Source organism: Aphelocoma coerulescens, chromosome 4, assembly GCF_041296385.1.
Source record: "Aphelocoma coerulescens isolate FSJ_1873_10779 chromosome 4, UR_Acoe_1.0, whole genome shotgun sequence".
NCBI lineage: Eukaryota > Metazoa > Chordata > Aves > Passeriformes > Corvidae > Aphelocoma > Aphelocoma coerulescens.
The window spans coordinates 2069149-2086549 of record NC_091017.1 but is presented as its reverse complement, the minus strand read 5'-3'; the positions used below and the strand labels follow the sequence as shown (position 1 = coordinate 2086549).

Here is a 17401-nt window from a genome sequence, read left to right as displayed (position 1 = left end):
ATGGGAATAGCTGCTTTGCTTTAAATTTGAGAGTGTGCTGAGCTCTGTCACGAGGAAATGCTGCTTGCCCTGGGCCTTCAGGCAGCTGGGGAGAGGGAGGTCATCAACCCCTGAACTGCTACATTTTTCCTGCCTTTAAAAAGTAGTTTTTAAAAAATTTAATCACTGTGGAGGTGGGATATTGCTCACCCACAATGGATAGGTCTGGGCATCCACCGGTTTCTCCCACCTCTGTACTTCCATGTCCTCCTGGAGTGAACAAACAGCCCTTTTGCAACCATTCTTGCCCCTGCTGTTGTTCCTGAGGACCACAGGGCAGGAAGGAGGGGGATACAGAGACTGGGTGGGTGTTTCCCAGCTTGTCACTGCCCAGGGACACATTTTTGGCATCCAGCAGGGGTGGGTGGGCAAGCGACACAAACGTGATTCTACAGACCTTAAACACCTCCTCGCAGAATGGCCAAGCCAGATCATAAACAGGGATAATCCTGCACAGGGTCTAAGTCACACCTGTGTCACCTCAGTCCATGTGGCCAAGGCACATTCCTGTGCCAGGCCAGGGTCCCCATCCCAGGAAAATGGGGCTGCACAGAAAGCCTCAGCCAGTCACTGGGAAATGTCCCACTTGTGTGTTTCCACAGCCAGGAGCCAGCACCAGACCGTATCCAACTCCTGTAATTACAGGCTCCTGCCCAGAGCTGTCAGAAAAAGGCACTAAATGCTGGAGCAGAGGAAAGGCAGCGCATTCGAAAACACCCTTGGCAAAGCAGCCAAAGGCTTCATGGTGCCACAGTCTGGCCTAAATGCCCACCCCAAAATTCCCAATTTTTACACAAATCCGGGCAGAAAGAGCTGCCACAGCCGAGGGGGGAAGCACATTCATCCTTTTATTGGTGGCAGCCAGGATGGGCTGCGGTTGCGTGCGGGAACAGCACAGGCACCTGAAACGGAGGGAGACAGCGGGTGCCTGAGGGGAAAGCCTTTGTCAGGGAAAGCAGGGAAAGGCTCCTGGCCCTGCCAAAATCCAGAGAGCAGAGGAAGCACCAGCATTGTGCCACTAAACCCAGTGTATCTCAGGGCAGGGGGATTGTGCCATTGCTGTCCCATGAGGAATTCATAACCATGGACTCCTTGGATCTGGACAGTGGGAGGGATGGCGTGGGGGGTCTCTGAGGGGTCCAGCAGCACGGTGCTTCCCGCCGCGGCCGCGGCAACGCTTTTTTGGTGTCATTCCTGCAGATTTTGTGGGAGGAAAGAAAGGAAAACAGGGGTGTCAGGGGGAAGAGATGGTCCTGCCACGGCCGTGTGTTTTCCAATCACCGGGCATCACGTACCTCTGCATCAGCTTGTGGATGAGCAGCTGGATCCAGGGCGCCTCGGGGGTCACGCACACCCGCCTGTTCTTCTTCAGGGTGAGGCTGCAAGGCCACGAGACCCCTCAGCCCCATGCACGCCCCTCCCCCAAAGCTTTTCTAACCCACAGAGAAAACCCCTCTGCTCCCTCGGCATGGATACGAACCCTGGGCAGCAGAGACATGGAATTTTGGGGCCTTTACCTTAGCACAACGAGCCACACTGGGAGGAACCCCCTTTAAATCAGGAAGCAAGGGGCACCCCAGCATTTGGGGGCTTGCCTCCCTATGTACTTTTGCACCAGTGCACAAACGAGCAATTTGCAGGAATTGGTTTCCAGGCTTCCCACTTACATGATCTCCTTCCTCCTGCAGTGAATGCCCGGCGGGGTAATGTCGATGGTGAGGATCAGCCCCAGGTTGATGACGTGGGCAGTGGATTTGATGCACTTGCACCTCATGTTGGTCAGCAGGCTCTCCAGAGACAGACCTGTGTGCCAGGGTAGCCCACACCAGGTCTCGGCCCCCAGTGGGGGAGGCAGATGGGGACATCCCCCTCCCCACTATCCCATCCCCTCCCTGACACCCATGGGCTGCTGTTAATGGGGTTTGTAATGAGGCTAATCCCTCCCAGCACAGCCTCAAAGCTTCCTTTCCTGTATATGGAGGGCGTTTAGCTGCAGGGTTGGAAAATGTAACCAACATCTTATGAATTAAACCCATTGCCCACCCACCAAGCACTTGAGTTTTATAGGGTCTGGAAGAGAAGCGTCTCAAACTCACAAGGCAAAACCTCCCCTCTCAAGACCCAGTATCCCACTCCAGCTTAGCCACAGGGTTTAAAAGACAAACTTGAGCTCAAAGATAGGCAAGAAACAAATCTGAAAGCTTAGCAGAGCCCACTCTCAGCCCCATCTGGGACACCCAAGGCCACTGTCCAGGCGTTTTGAGGGGGACATGGATGGACACCCAAAGCCACTCACCGCCTGCCGGCACCGAGCTGCTCAGGAGCAGGAGCAGGGCCAGCGCTGCCGGCAGCAGCCGCATCCTCACCACCCACCCCGAGCTGCGCCAGGGCTGTTTTATAGCCAGGCCCCCGCCCCAGGGGGATTTTGCAGGCTGGGAAGCACCAGAGGGGGAGGAAAAAGGGGCTGCCCCACACCTCAACTTCCCTGCCCTCGCTTCCCCCCGCTGCACGTGGCCTGTGCTGCCTCCCCGCCAAAAAAGGCGGAAACTGCCGTGGCCACCTCTTCAAAGTTCCCGTGGTTTTGGCCGAGGGCTGGTGCCCCCCACGCCTCCCGCCCCAAGCATCCCAAGCCCCCAGCATGCCACAGTAAGGGAGGCAAGGGACAGCGACAGAGGCCTGCTGCCTTTATTGGGCCTGCTGGGTCATGCCCAAAAGGGACACCCAGGACATGGCTATGGGATGGGAGAGGCTGGAAGCAGGGACAGGCATTTTTAAGGGTTTAAAGGCATAAAAAGGGGCTCAGGCAGCAGCATGCTCCGCTCTGGACTGGGGTAAGGCGACAGTGGGATGGGGAAGGGAGGCAGTTTTGGGCCCAGCACATCTGGCCGTGCCTCTGGTAGCAGCTTCCTCAACGGGGAGGCTTTTTCTTCCTCCTGCCAAAAGCAGAAGGGGGAGGAACGTGTGAAGACAGGTTCCCACGGGATGCCCCTGGTCCCGCTGGGAGCCCCTGGTGTTCAGGGGGAAGGGGGAACTTACAGGTGAGGGAGGTCCTGCAAGAGTTTCTTCACCCAAGGGGCGTCAGGATCCACGCAGACCCTCTTCAGGCTCTTTAGCTTAATCCTAGAAAACGCGAAGCCTTTCAGCAACGTCACTTCCCCTCCTGCAGACAGCTGAGCCTCTCACCCTTCTCACAAAGAAAACGAGCACAAAACCGAAGTAATTCAGGGCAGACGGGGGGAGCAGAGGCTGCGTAGCCCCGGGAGCCACTTACACCACCTCGAGGCGCCGGCAGCTGCTCCCCACGGGCCAGACCTCGATGCTGCTGTATTTCTCCGGAGAAATGAAGGCTCGGGTGCTCTTGAGGCAGCGGCAGCTCAGGTTGCCGTTGGCTTCCAGGATTGCTGGAGGGGCACACGGCCATGGCTCACGCATCACCCCAAACCCCGCTGCCAACCCCAAAACCGTTTCTGAGCAATGCATCTCCCACCACATCCCAGCAGGATCACCCACTTTAAACCCTGAAAGCCTCACAGCCCCCAGCATCCCCCAAACCCACCTGAGGGGAGCCTCACCTGTGTCGCCAGGGTGGTGGGTCGCCAGCAGCACCCCCAGCAGCAGGGCCACCCGCACAGCCATGCCGGCCCCAGCCCCGGCCCCGGCAGCATCCCCCTATTTGAGCCGGGAAATAGGAGAAGTGAGGCGGCACGGGCGGCCCCGGGGTCGCGGTGGTTTTGCCCGACCCCGCTCCCTGCTGACGGCGCTCGCTGAGTTTGCAACACTGCCGATAAAATGTGGCTTGGGGCTTGGCAGGGGGCCCGGCTTCCCGAAACTGGCTCTGCTTTCCCCTTCCTTTCTTTTCTGTTTCCTCTGACTTTGTTCTGAGCGCACACAGCCCCACGAGCCCAGAGGCTTTCTGGGGTGCTTTTCTGTCCTGCATGATCAGGTATTACCCATTTCTCCTACAACCACATTGTTCCCCCACAAGCACAGCCCAGCAGTGCTCTGGTGACATTTGCTTTTGATTTTTTTACCCCAAAACTCTGCTAAGTGACCTCACACCCATTCCCAATGTATTTCTTTATTGGCCTGGACTGGCTTTTAAAGCCTTACAGCCACCTGTAAATCCCAGCTCCATCACTTGGATGTGGGGCACTTTGGCAGGATTGTCCCATCTCTCTACCAGCAATATTGTGCCCTCAAATCACCACCAAGGGAGGTAACAGGTTATGATGGGAAGGACCCCTGACAAGGGGGAATGTCTTCACACTGCCAGAGGGCAGGGTTAGATGGGATACTGGGAGGAAATTCTTCCCTGTGAGGGTGGTGAGGCACTGGCACAGGGTGCCCAGAGAACCTGTGGCTTCCCCATCCCTTCAAGTGTCCATGGTTGGATGGACCTTGAAACAACCTGGTCTAGTGGAAGGTGTCCCTGCCCACGGCAGGGGGTGGGACTGGACAGGCTTTGAGGTTACTTCTAACCCAAGGTGTCCTATGATTCTATGTCATACACTGCTTCAAAGCCAGGAGATCCAGGGAAAATACAACAGAAGGAAAAATCCTGAATTTTATTGGGCTTGAGCTCTCAGGACAGGACATGCCACACTGTGCCACACAACCCCCAGACACACACACTGTCACTGAGCACTTCACATGGAAAGAGTCACAAAGTCATTCCTAAAGAAGCAGGAGCAGCCCCTGACAGGGAACGGCTTCACAGTCCACAGGCAACTAAATAAATGAAGGATCCATATTCACACTGATCCAGGGACCAAGAGCAGGGGAAAACACCCCCACAAACTTGCCATGGGGCTGGGGCTAGCAGTGAGCCACCTTCCCCACTGCCACTGCCACCAGAGCCAGATGTGGGGCTTTTGGGAAGGGGATGAAGCGAGGCCAAAGTGAGGAGCAGCCAGGTCTGCACACCTGGGCATCATCCGCCAGCTCACCTCGGGGCTCTGGGCAGCAACTTCCTTAGCAGGAAACTTATCTTTTCTTCCTGTGAAAAGCAGAAGGAGGAGAAACGTGAACTCAGAGAAAAGTGGGTCCGGGAGAGGAAGCTCCTGCCCCAGCCAAGGGAAGTCGCTGCCGCTTCCCCGGGGTGGGCATCGCTCGCCAGGATGGCCACAAACCCAGCACAGGCACAACGAAGGAGGGCAGCTTTCCCAGCCCAGCATCAACACACTACTGCATCTGCCATGAGCAAACCATGCTCCTGCCACTGCTCCCCTCATGGTTTTTCCCCCAAAATGGGTTGGAAGCGCAGCACTGTGCATAAGCCAGGGAGACCCACCGATAGGTGGTGGTGGTCTGAACACTGCTTTGCACAGCAAAGAGCTGCACCTCATCGCTTTGTAAGTGGGTCCTTTGGACAGCAGCAGCCCCTCCAAGAGCTCCTGGGCCCATGAGAGCTTCCTAGAACCATGGATGTGCTGGGATGCTGTCTGGGGCCACCTGAGCCACAGGGGTTTCCATCGAACAACTTACATGCTGGCAATGCGCTTCAGCAGCTTCTTTACCCAAGGGGCTTCGGGATTCACACACACCTTCCCTGAGGTTCTTAATTTAATTCTGAAATGCAAGGAGAGTTCCTGAGCATTCCTGTCCCCTCCAAAGGCAGGGATTCAAGCAGCCAGAGTTGATGGGGAAAACTCAGCTTTCACTCACAGTGCCAGTGATTCTAGAAAGCCGCCAGAGACAGAGGAAGCCACAACACAGCCGGGAACAAGCAAGATGCAAGACATTCCAACACGGAGCAGAAACTTGAAGCCCAGAACATTGCTCAAAGACAACTTTTTCTGGAGCTTTACAAATGTATCAACATCGAGCAGCTACAAAAATTTGGGAAGATTTGTTACGGCTCATGCTGACTCAGTGTCTGAGGAAGTGCTTCCTCCAAGCTGCAAACACCCCCTGCTCCAGCACGAGGAAAGTACATTTTCCCCTGCCAGAAGGATTCCTTTAGGCCCTGGGGACTTGTGTTTCTGCACCTGATGTTTCTCAGCAAGTGAGCTGGTGGCATTTTTGGAAAGGTTTCATTTCCAGCAAGGCGGTGGAGAAGCGAGATGGTGGCAGCAGCAGAGCCCACAGCACTTACATGATCTCCATGCGCCTGCAGCTGCTGCCCACAGGCCTTATCTCAATGCTCTCGTATTTCTTGGGACTGATGTATTCTGAGGTTGTCTTGGCACACCTACAGCTCAGGTTCCCGTTCACCTCCAGGATGGCTGAGAGAGACAGAAGGTGGCAACTTACAGGCACAGACAGCGCCGTTAGGGATGCAGCAACTCTGGGAGCTAAAGGAAGTTTCCCTTCCCGTGTTTTCACTGACAGCACTGCAGGGACCACAGTGAGAAGCTGCCACCTGCACCTCTACCTCAGTTCCCTGCTCCCACACTGCTCCCGAAAGCTGAACCAAACCCCTGCAAAGGATAGTCGTGCTCTTCCCTGGCTACAAGGCAAGCCCTCGGCTAAACAGGCAGGAGGATCCCAAGCTCCCCCAGTCCCTCGGGGCACAGGACGCGAGTGATGCCAGCAAAGCCACCTGGAGCTCACCTGCGTGGGCAGAGTGGGACATCACCAGCAGCAGCAGCAGCCATGGGAGCAGGGGGGCTCCCGTCCCCACCCCAGCCGGCGCTCCCATCCTCAGGGAAGGCTCAGCCCCGGAGATGCTCTGCGGAACTAGGCGCACAAACACCCCTATTTATTGGGGAGGGTCACGCTCCGACACAGGCACGAAATTCACACCTCAGCAGTCACACCCGGCTGGCAGAGCACAGAGACAGGTGATGTCATTTCTCAGATGCTCCCCACAGCCAGCCCAGAAGCTCAATTGCCAATATTATTAATTAAAACCAGCCATTGGGACGAAGTGCAACGTTTGGATTCCCCACACAATCTCCCCCACGCCTTGTTTCTTGTGGGTTTCTACCCACATCACCCTTCATTCCCCCTCAGCCACAAAAAAAAGCCCAGAATAAAAGCAGAGCACAAGCCCCTGACTAAGCAGGGGGGTTTTTAGTGTACTCAGACATTTACATATTTCTTTCTTGGGGCTATATTTTCCCCATGCTATTTTTGCTGCCTCTCTCATCAGCGAAAACGCCTCACACCATGCCATGGAAAAAAAAATCACTATCTCTCTGCTCTATGTTTCCACTCAGCTCTTTCAAATTCCATGCTTGCCAGGTGAGTAACACACCCAGGATGGCCACAGGAGCACCCCCTGCACTCCGGTGTTGGTGGGACGGGGGCTTTGCCCTGAATGAAGTTGGCAAAGTCACCAGTCGGGAAGCAAAAGGGGAACGGGACATGCGGCGAGGCAAGGAGGAAGGAAGAGGGCAGAAGAAAAGAGATGTGGTTGCGTGATAATGTTGTAATTTGGAGCTCTCAAATCACATCAGCATTTTATACAGCAATAAAATGGTAAATTAAAAAAAAAAGGTCTTCCACTCAAACTCAAGCTGCGTATCTCTCTTTGAAAATCTCAGTTTTTCCTCTGACATAGGTCCAAAAGTCTTGTGAAGTGCTTGTCCAAGGGACAATTCAAGAGTTTAACTCCCAGGACACGAGGGTCACAGAGAGGCCAGAGACAACTTCCATGAGCTATTCCCAAAGTCCTACGGAAAGAATGAGTGCCTTGCTGTCATGGCAGTGAAAGAGGAGATGGCCTAAAAACTGATTTTTATTCAATCCCTTCAGAGTTTTCAATTTCCTTGCAGAGAGTTATTACAAGGAACCTAACCAAGGACTGGTTTTGCTGGGTTGTGGTGGGAGTCTCCTGGAAAAAATTGTGGGAAAGACAGCAATTTATCAGGAGAGATGACTGGTCACCTAGGCAAACTGCTATGGAGGCATAAAAATCATCTGAAAATCTTTCTGAGGCTCCTGGCTTTAAAATGATCCTGCTTTTTACAGCTGGGAAAAAACAAGAGAAGTGAAAGCAACTTTCCACAGAGCTGCACTGTGGAAAAGATGGAGCTGGAGCATTCACCCGGGACTGGGGAAGCTCTTCCAGGACTGGGGAATCCAACAGCATTGCTGGCAGTGCTTAATGAAATTGGTACAAGAGGAAAATTATCCCTGGACACACGCAATTTATTATCCCTGGACAGACCAAGATGAGCCAGATCATGTCCCTGATTTGTGGCCGCAGCGCAGGTGTCTGCCTCCTGCCGACCCTGGAAAGGAGCAGGAGCCACAGAAACATCAGCTGGATGGATTTTGAGAGGGTCTGTGAAGGGGCTCGGCAGCAGCCACGGTACTTTGATGGATGAGTAAAGTGTAATTGATGAACACTGTGGTGTTTTCTCAGAAGGAAAAACCGCAGTTGTGGCAGTGGGCAGTTTTTCTGCACAACGAGTGGTAAATTCTGCAAAGGGAGAAGCAGACTGAGGATGTGACCCATGACTATATTTAAGCTGACTGCTTCCTGGATGCCAGGAATTCAGAAGAGTGGCCCTCATGTAGGGACGTGTGGCTGCATCCAGGCCAGCATTAACTGAAACACATACAGAGCACCCTCACAGCTTCTCTATTTTCTGCAGCAGCTGCCCCTGTACAGGCAAGATTTTAATTTTATTAATTTTTTATCTAATTTTAATTGGATTTTTGTAGTATTTTTTACACCTGCTGAATCCTGCCCATGGTACCTAAATCAGAAACTTCCAAGAAACAGTGGCGCAAATAGCACCTAAAGGCCACAGGGAAAACCTTTTCCACGTTTACCAGGACAGGCAGAAACCCAACCCCAACGTCAATGCCATGGAGATGCCAGCTCTTCAGGGAGGATTCACAAGAGGCTGCATCAGAGACATCTGCAGCAAACAAACCTCTCAGCCTCACTGAAACCATTGTTCAGCTTACCCCTCCTTTCCCCACAACTCACTCAGGGCTCCTTGCAGGAGAAAAAAAACCAAACAAACTGGGGTTTTTTTTAAAACAATTATCCCCCAAAAACCCCAACTGCAGTGAATCTTCTGTGGTTTGTGGCCCTTCACCTGCTTCAAAGATAAAGATGCCTCCTGCTGAAACCCGAGAAACCTGAAACCCACACATATTTCAGCGTCAACACGAGAGCACCAGAATTAGCCAAAGCCTAACGAAATCAGTCCAAATTTAGGTTGGGTGAGCAACACATCAAGCTCACTGTTACTTGCTGTCTTCAAGTGAAGATGCATGACTTGCTGGTGATGCAAGGGGACAAAGTCGTGGTTTTGGCTCCTTTTTGGAGACAGCAGAGTGGTGTGACACCTCTGCAAGCAGGTAAGAAACCTGCTCTGGCATCTTCAAAAGTATTTGGCATGCTGAGGGCTAAAGAAGGGACTATGGAAAGAGAGATCAGATAAGGAAGATGGAGAAAGGCTGCCAGCAAGAACAAGAGAAACTAAAGAAAACTGTTAAGAAATGTAAATGCAACATTCTTGCCTCCCCAGTCCATCCTGAGTCGTAGGACCTCTGTGGAGCAGCTTTCTGCAGAAGGGACAGCAATAGCAGACATTGTCGCCACCCAACCCCAGAGCGGGGACAGTTTCTGGGATGTCCCGGCCACCCCAGAGATGCAAATGGCATGGAGCAAGCGCAGGAGAAAATCCCCGGACCGCTGTGCCAGCTTGTCCTTGCCACTAGAAAAGCACCGTGGAGAACACCCCAGCACCCCCTCGAGCTCTCGACTCATTTCGAGTCTGAGTTACTCCAAAACGAACCCAACGCTGAGCAGAGAAGCGGTGTTATTCCTCAATGGCACTTCTGCCTGGCACGGAGGATGTGAAGCAGGAATGGGACCCAAGGGCTTTCCCAGAAAGTGTCACTGGGGCCATGGGCCTGGCTCCCTCCCCACACATTTGCATGTGGACACAGGAACCAGTCTAGACGCCGCAGGTGCCACCGAGCCTGCGGGCGCCGTTGGCCATTTGCATCGGGGTGTCGTGTGACAGCGACAGCTCAACCCCAGGCTGTGGAGCAATGGGATGAGGAGGGAAACCAATGGACAGGAGGGAGCCAATGGACAGTGGCTGGGGGCATTACAAGCGAGCTGTGCCCATCAACTTGCCTTGCTGCCCCCATTTCAACCTGATGTTCTACATATCCTCGCTGGCTGGGAGGAACGTCTCTGGCTTTGAGCACTTCCTTCTGGGGCTACCAAAGAAGCACTCCAGGTCCATTCACAAAACCAAAACATGCTCCTTGAAACTCTTCCAGCTACATCCAGCCTCTGCTTCACAAGCCAGGAAGTTTCTGCTCAACTCAAAGGCTGCGATTGCTGGAGCCGAGTTATTCCTATTTGGGCAGCACGTTCAGGCAAACACTTGTCAACAGTCCTGGTACCAGCCTCTCCAGGAGTGTTACAGCAGTCTCCTCCCCTTCCCCTTGGAGTCTGACATCCTGATAAATGCAGCTACAAGTTTGGTTAGAGTCTGGATAAGCATTTTCTATTTTTCCAGCTACCCGTGGTTTCCACTTCAGTTGAGCCCATAATTAAGTTGTCTCATTACTTGCAGAATAACCCATAACTACTATTTCTGGTAGAGTCTGACATGGCCGTGACCCATTTTCTACTGGTTAAGTCAGAAGACAGTAGGTCATCCATAGCAAACCAGTGCCTCTCCTCAACCACACACAAGGGCAAAACCATGCCAGGAATGGACCCAAACTCAACCATCACTCTGGGGCTTAAACCCAGAGTCATTATTTTCATTCATGTCCACTTCAGGCTTTGAGGCCCCTCCTCTTCTTGCAAAGTGTCTCCCTAATTTTTTCCCGTGGTGAAGATGCTCTCTCCACATTTCACCCACAATCCACCATAGGAGTAGAGTTTTTTATATTAAAAAAAAAAAAAAACAAAAAAAAACAAGCCAAGGGCAACTGTTCTCCAGCAGCAAGTAGAAGTGCACATGGTAAGGAGGGGAAATCCAGGTCGTCATGGAGAAGGAAGCTGCAATACCAATGAAATGAGCAGCCCTCCCCTTGGAAAGCCCCTTGTCAAGTTTTCTCTTGGAACCAGCACCCCCGAATCAGCACTCTGGACTTCAGCGCCTCATACCCGGAGATGCTCCCAGAAGAGACAGATAAACTCCAGCCCAACTTCTGCAAAGGACGTAAATCTCAGCAGCTGAAAGAATTGATACTGAAAGGAGTTGTCCTGGACTAAAATAATGCAGCATTGCTCAGATTTGGGGGGTGAAAGAAAGGTGGGTCGAGCGCACAAACCATGCCCCAGGCTGCAAGGTCACCAAGCTCCCCCCTGCCAGGTGGAAACGGGGAGGGAGATGAAAGGGCAGTGCACAGGGAGAGAAGAAAGGCTCCAGGAGACACATGAAAGTGAAACCAAGAAGCACAAAGCCATAAAAACCATGAAACCCGCTTTGATCTTTCCTCAGCTTTAATCTCGCCTGTCACTTACGACACACACCCTGAAAACGAATAAGGCCTAAAGACTCAAATCTGTCGCAGGGTACAGCCTTGTGCTGGATCCAGAACATTCCTGAAGCTGTTTGGGTATCTCCCCTCCCTTCCACACCCCACATTCCCATCTTGTCTGGGGCAGCCAGGAGTGAGCATTTCACCTGGCAGTTCTGGCCATGTGGAGTACAAGGAAGGCACTCGGAAAGATGTTTCCCAACATAACCTAAGCACAACAAAATGAGGGACTTTCCTCTTGCCTCCAAGCTGGGGCTGGGGGCACGTGGGCAGCCTAAATGCTGGAATTGTGTAGGTACAAGGTTTAGGCTTGCCATGGCACGAGGCAGCTGTGTAAAAATAAACTTAAAACATATATGTATATAAATATATATATCAAAAAGCACCACCTAGGTTCTCATTTTGCAGTGCATGCAGGCTCGGAGCCGGGACCACTAGAGAGCAGCACACACCACTGTCACGGTCAGCAGACTAGCAAGGAAAAACTGGATCTGCCCAAGCACCCAGATCGCCGGCAGAGGATCACAATCCGAGCTAATTGACTGTACAGAACAAAGGAATTAACATCTTTGTAGGTGCTACACGTGCCTGCTCTCATCACAGAAGGGCTTTTTTCCCCTGAAAGGCAGCTTTCAGAAGCATTTCTGAACCACCAGAATTCAGACCTGGAGAAGGACAGAGGAGGTTAAGAGCTGAAATCAAAGAAGGGCTTCCTCCTCTCCCAAAACACAGAGGCTGGTGCTCTTTGCTCAATTCCCAGGCAAGAGTAGTAGCAGAACTGGCTTGTCTTGATGTTCGGCAGCAAAGCAGAGTTTAGGGGAGGTTTTTGGGTGGGGAGAGGCATGGAGGCATCCTGGAAATCCAGAAATGCAGGTTAGACCCCGCAGACCCTGCAGCAATGTAAAGGGACCTTGAGGAAGATTGCTGCACCGATCACCCTCAACGTTCAGGAGGACAGAGAGCTGCCTTCTTTCTCCTGCATGGCTGGGGGACTCGATGAAATCTACATCACTCCTGTCTTCCCAACGCCAGAGACGTGTTGTTAGCATACCTAGAGTTTTGCCAGAGGCATGAAGATGCAAGCTGATGTGCCATGCCTTTCCAGCATGTGCGCCCTGGCTCTATTCCCAGCTGGAAAGCTGGGAGGTGAAGCAGTCCTAAGCTGAGACAGGAGCCTGAGACCCTTCAGCCGCACACCTGGGAACAGCTGGAAGCTGTTAAGTGTCACGCAGGTCCAGAAACACAACAGCTGAGGCTTCCCACTGGGAGCCACTGGACAAGCAGAGCACAGGCTGCCCCCTTGTATCAGTTTTGTGTGTGATCCCGCCCTGTTCACGGTTAAATCCTGGGAGAGCACACAGTTGGGAACTCTTTACTGAATCCCAAAGAGGAGTGACGATGGCATCCAAGTTTAGCAGAGCTCAGGGCAAACCTCTTTCCTAACTTCTCCTGGGTTTTGCATCCTGCAGACACGCTTCCCCCAAGACACTGTTGGATGCTAATTTGCTGAAAGGTAACACGGGTGCCACACTTTTGCAGAGAGGAAAGATAAAGGACAGAGAGCCTGTGGAAAGGAGCAGCATTTTCCCCAGGGCTCACGGAAGCTGCCTCCTAGGAAGCATCCAGCCCTGGAGACTGGCAGATATAACCAGCCTGTCTGACGCTTATGTCCGAGCCACCCTGAGCCTGGATTTTCCTGTCTGGTATGACTGGTTATCATTCCAGCTGGAGGGGAGTGATACTGGGAAAGCCACCCCATGGGACTGGAGGGCATTCAGCTGCTCCGCAGAGAATGCAGAGCTTTGCAGGGAGAGTGGATAAAATGCACTTCCATGCCAAACGTCTTCAAAAGCTGGGAATTTTAATACTTGGGAAATTACAGCCAATGCAAACCAATGCTTTAAGTCTATCCCACTGCTGCAACACTCATCCAAGCCTTCAGAGACAACTGCAACGGGCCCTCCCCAGTTGAATTCGTCATACTAAAGGAAATTGTGTTTATCTGTCCCAAACTCACATGCCTGGGACTGAGAGACCAACAGCAACAGGAGTGTGATTCGCAGCACATTTCCATCAAGCCCTGCCTCACCCAAAGTGTTTTCTGTGCTGTTGGGTCAGCCTGTGGAAGCATTTAAAGGTCACAGTGCTAAATGCCATTGAGATATTTTTGCTACTCCAGCTGTATCAGCCCCAGGATTGTGCCTGCACTGCTCCAGGCAAGGAGAGGAAGGGTACTGCATCCTGCCTTGATGCCATCAGACATGTGATGATGTGCAGGAGGTCACACACTCCCCATTCCAGCTCTCACGCAGCTCCAAGGTGGCACACCTGGGTTCAGAGAGGAGGCAGATGTGTTGCCCATCACTGCCCCTGCATCACCTCTGTGCCAGGCTCCTCCTGACACATCCTCTCAGCCCTGCCCACCTCCCCCTCCCTCCTCCTCTCCTTCAGACCAGGGCAATGCAGGCGAAGGTGCAGACCCAATCACACCTCTGCGTCAGCTCCCGAGCCATCACACTCCTACCTCCTCACAGGTAATGCCACAGCTATTTGCCCTGCCCAGGTGATATTTCCTGGTGATATTTCCTCCGTTTCTACGCTATTTTCTGGAGTGCTCGAGCTATCAGGGTGTTTGCATAAACAGCAGCACACTCACACCTTCCCTCCCCAGCCTCTCCTAAGGTTAGTCACCCTCCTGCTCAACCTCAAGCCCACGTTCCTACCACACCTACAGAAAAAACCTTCTTTTGAGGCGCACATAACCAGAGTTAAGTTCTTGCATTTCAGAGTCACAGCAGAGGCCCACTACAGCCACTTGCACATAGAATCACAGACTGGTTTGTTTTGGAAGGGACTTAAACATCACGCAGTTCCACCTTCCACTATCCCAGGTTGCTCCAAGCCCATCCAACCTGGCCTTGGACGCTTCCAGGGATGGGGCAGCCACAGCTTCAAGTTACAAGTATTTAAAACTGAAGTAAAAATACTGTCCTAACCCCAAGGCTCTGCTCTGTAGACAATGGTTCACTGACAAAGACAGGCTGGTTCAAAGACACAATGGGAAAGTTTGTGTGGAAAAAGCAGAATCCTGGCTCTGCTCCTCCATCCACTCATTCTCTCATTATCCTTCTACTTCCAGCATGACAAGACTGGTCAGGCACACAAAATCTTACATGTCTCCCCAGAAAGAGCAAACCCAAAGAAACAAAACACAAAAAACCCAAAAGGCTATTACTACAGGCTCACAACAGGCTAACAGCTGCTCTCCACATTGCAGCTTCATTAGGGAAAACCAACTCTTCCCTTAAGACCATCTTTTCAACCATTTAGAAAACTGCTGTTGGCACAGAACTCTAACAATGAGTAAATTTAAACTCAACTGCTTCCCTGACAAGTTGCCCTGACACCAACCAGCCTGCGTTCTTCAAAGTACTGCCTGACAACACCTGGTCAAGAGAAACACTGTGCAAATAGAGACTTCTACTTGCCCCTGAAACAAGGTGAGGCCAAGGCATATTTCAGTGAATAAACAAGCTCCTGTTGCAACTCAGTGGGAGCCACCAGAATAAACTACAGCAAAGCAATTAGAAAAACTGTGTGTACTTACACATGGAAGTGTGACTGCTATCAGTAACTGTGAGAGGAGCAGTGAAGCAAGAGCCCTGACACCTCTGGAGACAGACTGTGCTTCCCAGGCCTCTCTGCGAAGAAAGGTGGTCCTGGGGCCTCCCACAAGGAGGAGGAAGCTCGCTGCAAGGGCAGCCTCTGCACCTGGGCTCAGCTGGGAACTGCCATGCTGCCCAATTCCTTGCAAAGTATTCCACCTGAGGTGGGGGGGGGGGGGGGGGGAAGTGTCTTTGCCTGCCTCCCTCAGCTACCCGGTGATGGGCAGCAGGTGGAAATGAGTTGAACTAATGAGAAGAAGACGAGTTACTGACATTTTACCCTCTGAGTCCTTTCCTAGAGGCTTCTGTCATCCCTTTTCAAATGTTTCAATAAAATTGCTACATCACTGGCTGCTTTCACAGGCATAGGAGCACCCTTTTGCTTATGCCCTGCTGCTCTCTCCCCTCTTTGTAGCAGAGCTTTTTAGCACGTGCTAATCCCTAAAGTCAGAAAGGAGTTTAACATTAAATGCATGCCCAAGGAGCCAAAAAAACCCAGGATTAACAGGCTCTCCTCTTTCCTTTCATTCTGCTCACACATTCCCAGTGACCCATTTTACGCAGCCCTGAGGGCTGAAGGGGCTCCGCAGCCGGACTTCTCCAAGTTGTTCGTATTTCCACACAGATGCAGCTCTGAGCTTGTTTTTCCCTAACCACGATAAAGAGGATGCACACTGCAAAAGAGGTGGTTTCTCACTATTCCAGCTGCTTTGTGGCAGGTTACCTGGGACAGAGGCAGCCAGAAACAGAGTTCAGAAAAGTCACTAAAACCATCAGTGTGCACTGGAAAATATTCAAACTGCCTATATTCAAAGCGGTAGCAGGTTCTCTCTAGGAAAAGCCCTCCCATAGGATTAGTCCCATTCACAGTCTCCCTCTCCATCACGGGGCTGCCAGGCCTGGGCCACGTCTCCTTCATCCACAGTGCAATAAATACCCCAGAAAAACACAATGCCTTGGTTTAAAATAAATCCCCTGACAGGCTGCACGCAGAGGCTTGTCAAGCCTCCAGCACCCTGCAGGCTGCACTTGAAAACCTCTGTCCCGGATGATTTATCCATCAGGGAGGTTCCTTTTCCCCAGAAGGGCATGGAAATGGTATCACGAGGTTCAAATAAGCCATCACACTCAGGTACCTTTCCAAATGTGTTTGGAATAGTTTATTTTCAGGCCTTTAATGATAAACTCTTATACCCAGAGAATCTGACTTTCTTTCCCTGGCTTTGCTAAGGCATAGGAAATGGCTTCCACTAAACCCCCATTCCCTGGCAATCATGCTCCAGCCTAGATCCTCCTCCCTGCACTGCCACTCAGCTCTAAAAATGCTGGTGACTAGAGATAAAATGGTCAGAGATTCGCCATCTCACACTTCATGATCTTTCCTTCTACCTGTCTGCTCAAAACTTTCTGTTAAGACACAAGGTCTGGCCAATTACTCCTGGCTCAATCTATGGCATGGTATTTCCACTTCTGAAATGGAAATCAAGAGACTGGCCCAGGCTCCAAGTGCAGATTTGAATCTCAGACTTCCTGAAGTTCAGGAGCATTCTGACTTTGTTTTCATTTAGCCCACAGGAAGGAAGGACAATTTTGCTTGTTTGTTTCCAAAAACCTTTTACTAAAGAGAAGAACTTGCTCAAGTTAACATTTGCAAAACCCAGGTGTCGATTAGGTATTTTATACCCAAAATCTTCCCTTTGGGATAACCCTAAAATGTACAAGACCTGAGTTTTGGAGCTCATAAATCTCTTCAGAAAGTAGAGGCGGATGGAGGTGTGCAGCAACTGGAAACATCACCCCCTCTGCACATAGGAGGAAAAATGCTGCTCCTATCTGGCAATCCAAATAACCTCCCTAAACCCCCTCTGCTGGGAACTTGATCAGTCCTACTGAGTACTTTTCAAGGAATTCCATACCTGTATGCATCTTGTTGAAGGAGCAATCCCTGCTCCAAGAGCAAGCCATACAGTGGGACCCCCGCCCAAGTTACTGGTGGAGGTGACAGGTGACCTGCCAGCCTGGATGAGGTGCTTCCAGGATCCCACAAGGTGGACTGGCAGCTGGAGCACAGACTGGATGTGGTCCAGACTAAAGATTTACTGTGAATGTGTCGAAAGATCTGTGGTGAAAGCCAGCCTGTTTAGCTCCCTGCTTCAAGTTTTCCAGAAAAAGTGAGTCCTGGTATCCCTGAGTGACACAACACCACAAGGACTAATCCAGCCCTTTCACTGTTCCGTAGCCAAGGTGACAGCACAAGACAGAGCCTGACATATGACCAGGCC

At 51.8% G+C, this 17401-nt stretch overlaps 3 protein-coding genes across 4 annotated transcripts; all 3 read right to left on the bottom strand.

Annotated features, from left to right (window-relative positions):
- Positions 1-871: 871 nt before the first annotated feature.
- On the bottom strand, positions 872-2399 carry LOC138109227 (C-X-C motif chemokine 2-like). Its single transcript, XM_069012304.1, has 4 exons — positions 2336-2399; positions 1707-1842; positions 1335-1418; positions 872-1233 (listed from the first exon to the last, which is right to left on the bottom strand). The coding sequence occupies exons 1-4, from the start codon at positions 2397-2399 to the stop codon at positions 1074-1076; spliced, it is 444 nt and encodes a 147-aa protein (XP_068868405.1). The 3' UTR covers positions 872-1073.
- Positions 2400-2701: 302 nt separating this feature from the next.
- Positions 2702-3693, bottom strand: LOC138108906 (alveolar macrophage chemotactic factor-like). The gene is made up of 4 exons (XM_069012057.1): positions 3612-3693; positions 3311-3440; positions 3076-3159; positions 2702-2972 (listed from the first exon to the last, which is right to left on the bottom strand). The coding sequence occupies exons 1-4, from the start codon at positions 3673-3675 to the stop codon at positions 2948-2950; spliced, it is 303 nt and encodes a 100-aa protein (XP_068868158.1). The 5' UTR covers positions 3676-3693; the 3' UTR covers positions 2702-2947.
- Positions 3694-4585: 892 nt separating this feature from the next.
- LOC138108905 (interleukin-8-like) lies at positions 4586-17065 on the bottom strand. Of its 2 annotated transcripts, none has more exons than XM_069012055.1 (5): positions 17036-17065; positions 6592-6717; positions 6134-6263; positions 5524-5607; positions 4586-5035 (listed from the first exon to the last, which is right to left on the bottom strand). In XM_069012055.1, exons 1-5 carry the CDS (start codon positions 17043-17045, stop codon positions 5023-5025), a joined length of 363 nt encoding a protein of 120 aa, XP_068868156.1. In that variant the 5' UTR covers positions 17046-17065; the 3' UTR covers positions 4586-5022. The 2 variants fall into 2 exon arrangements, with proteins under 2 accessions (XP_068868156.1, XP_068868157.1); XM_069012056.1 differs by lacking the exon at positions 17036-17065 and adding an exon at positions 15062-15141.
- Positions 17066-17401: the final 336 nt, after the last annotated feature.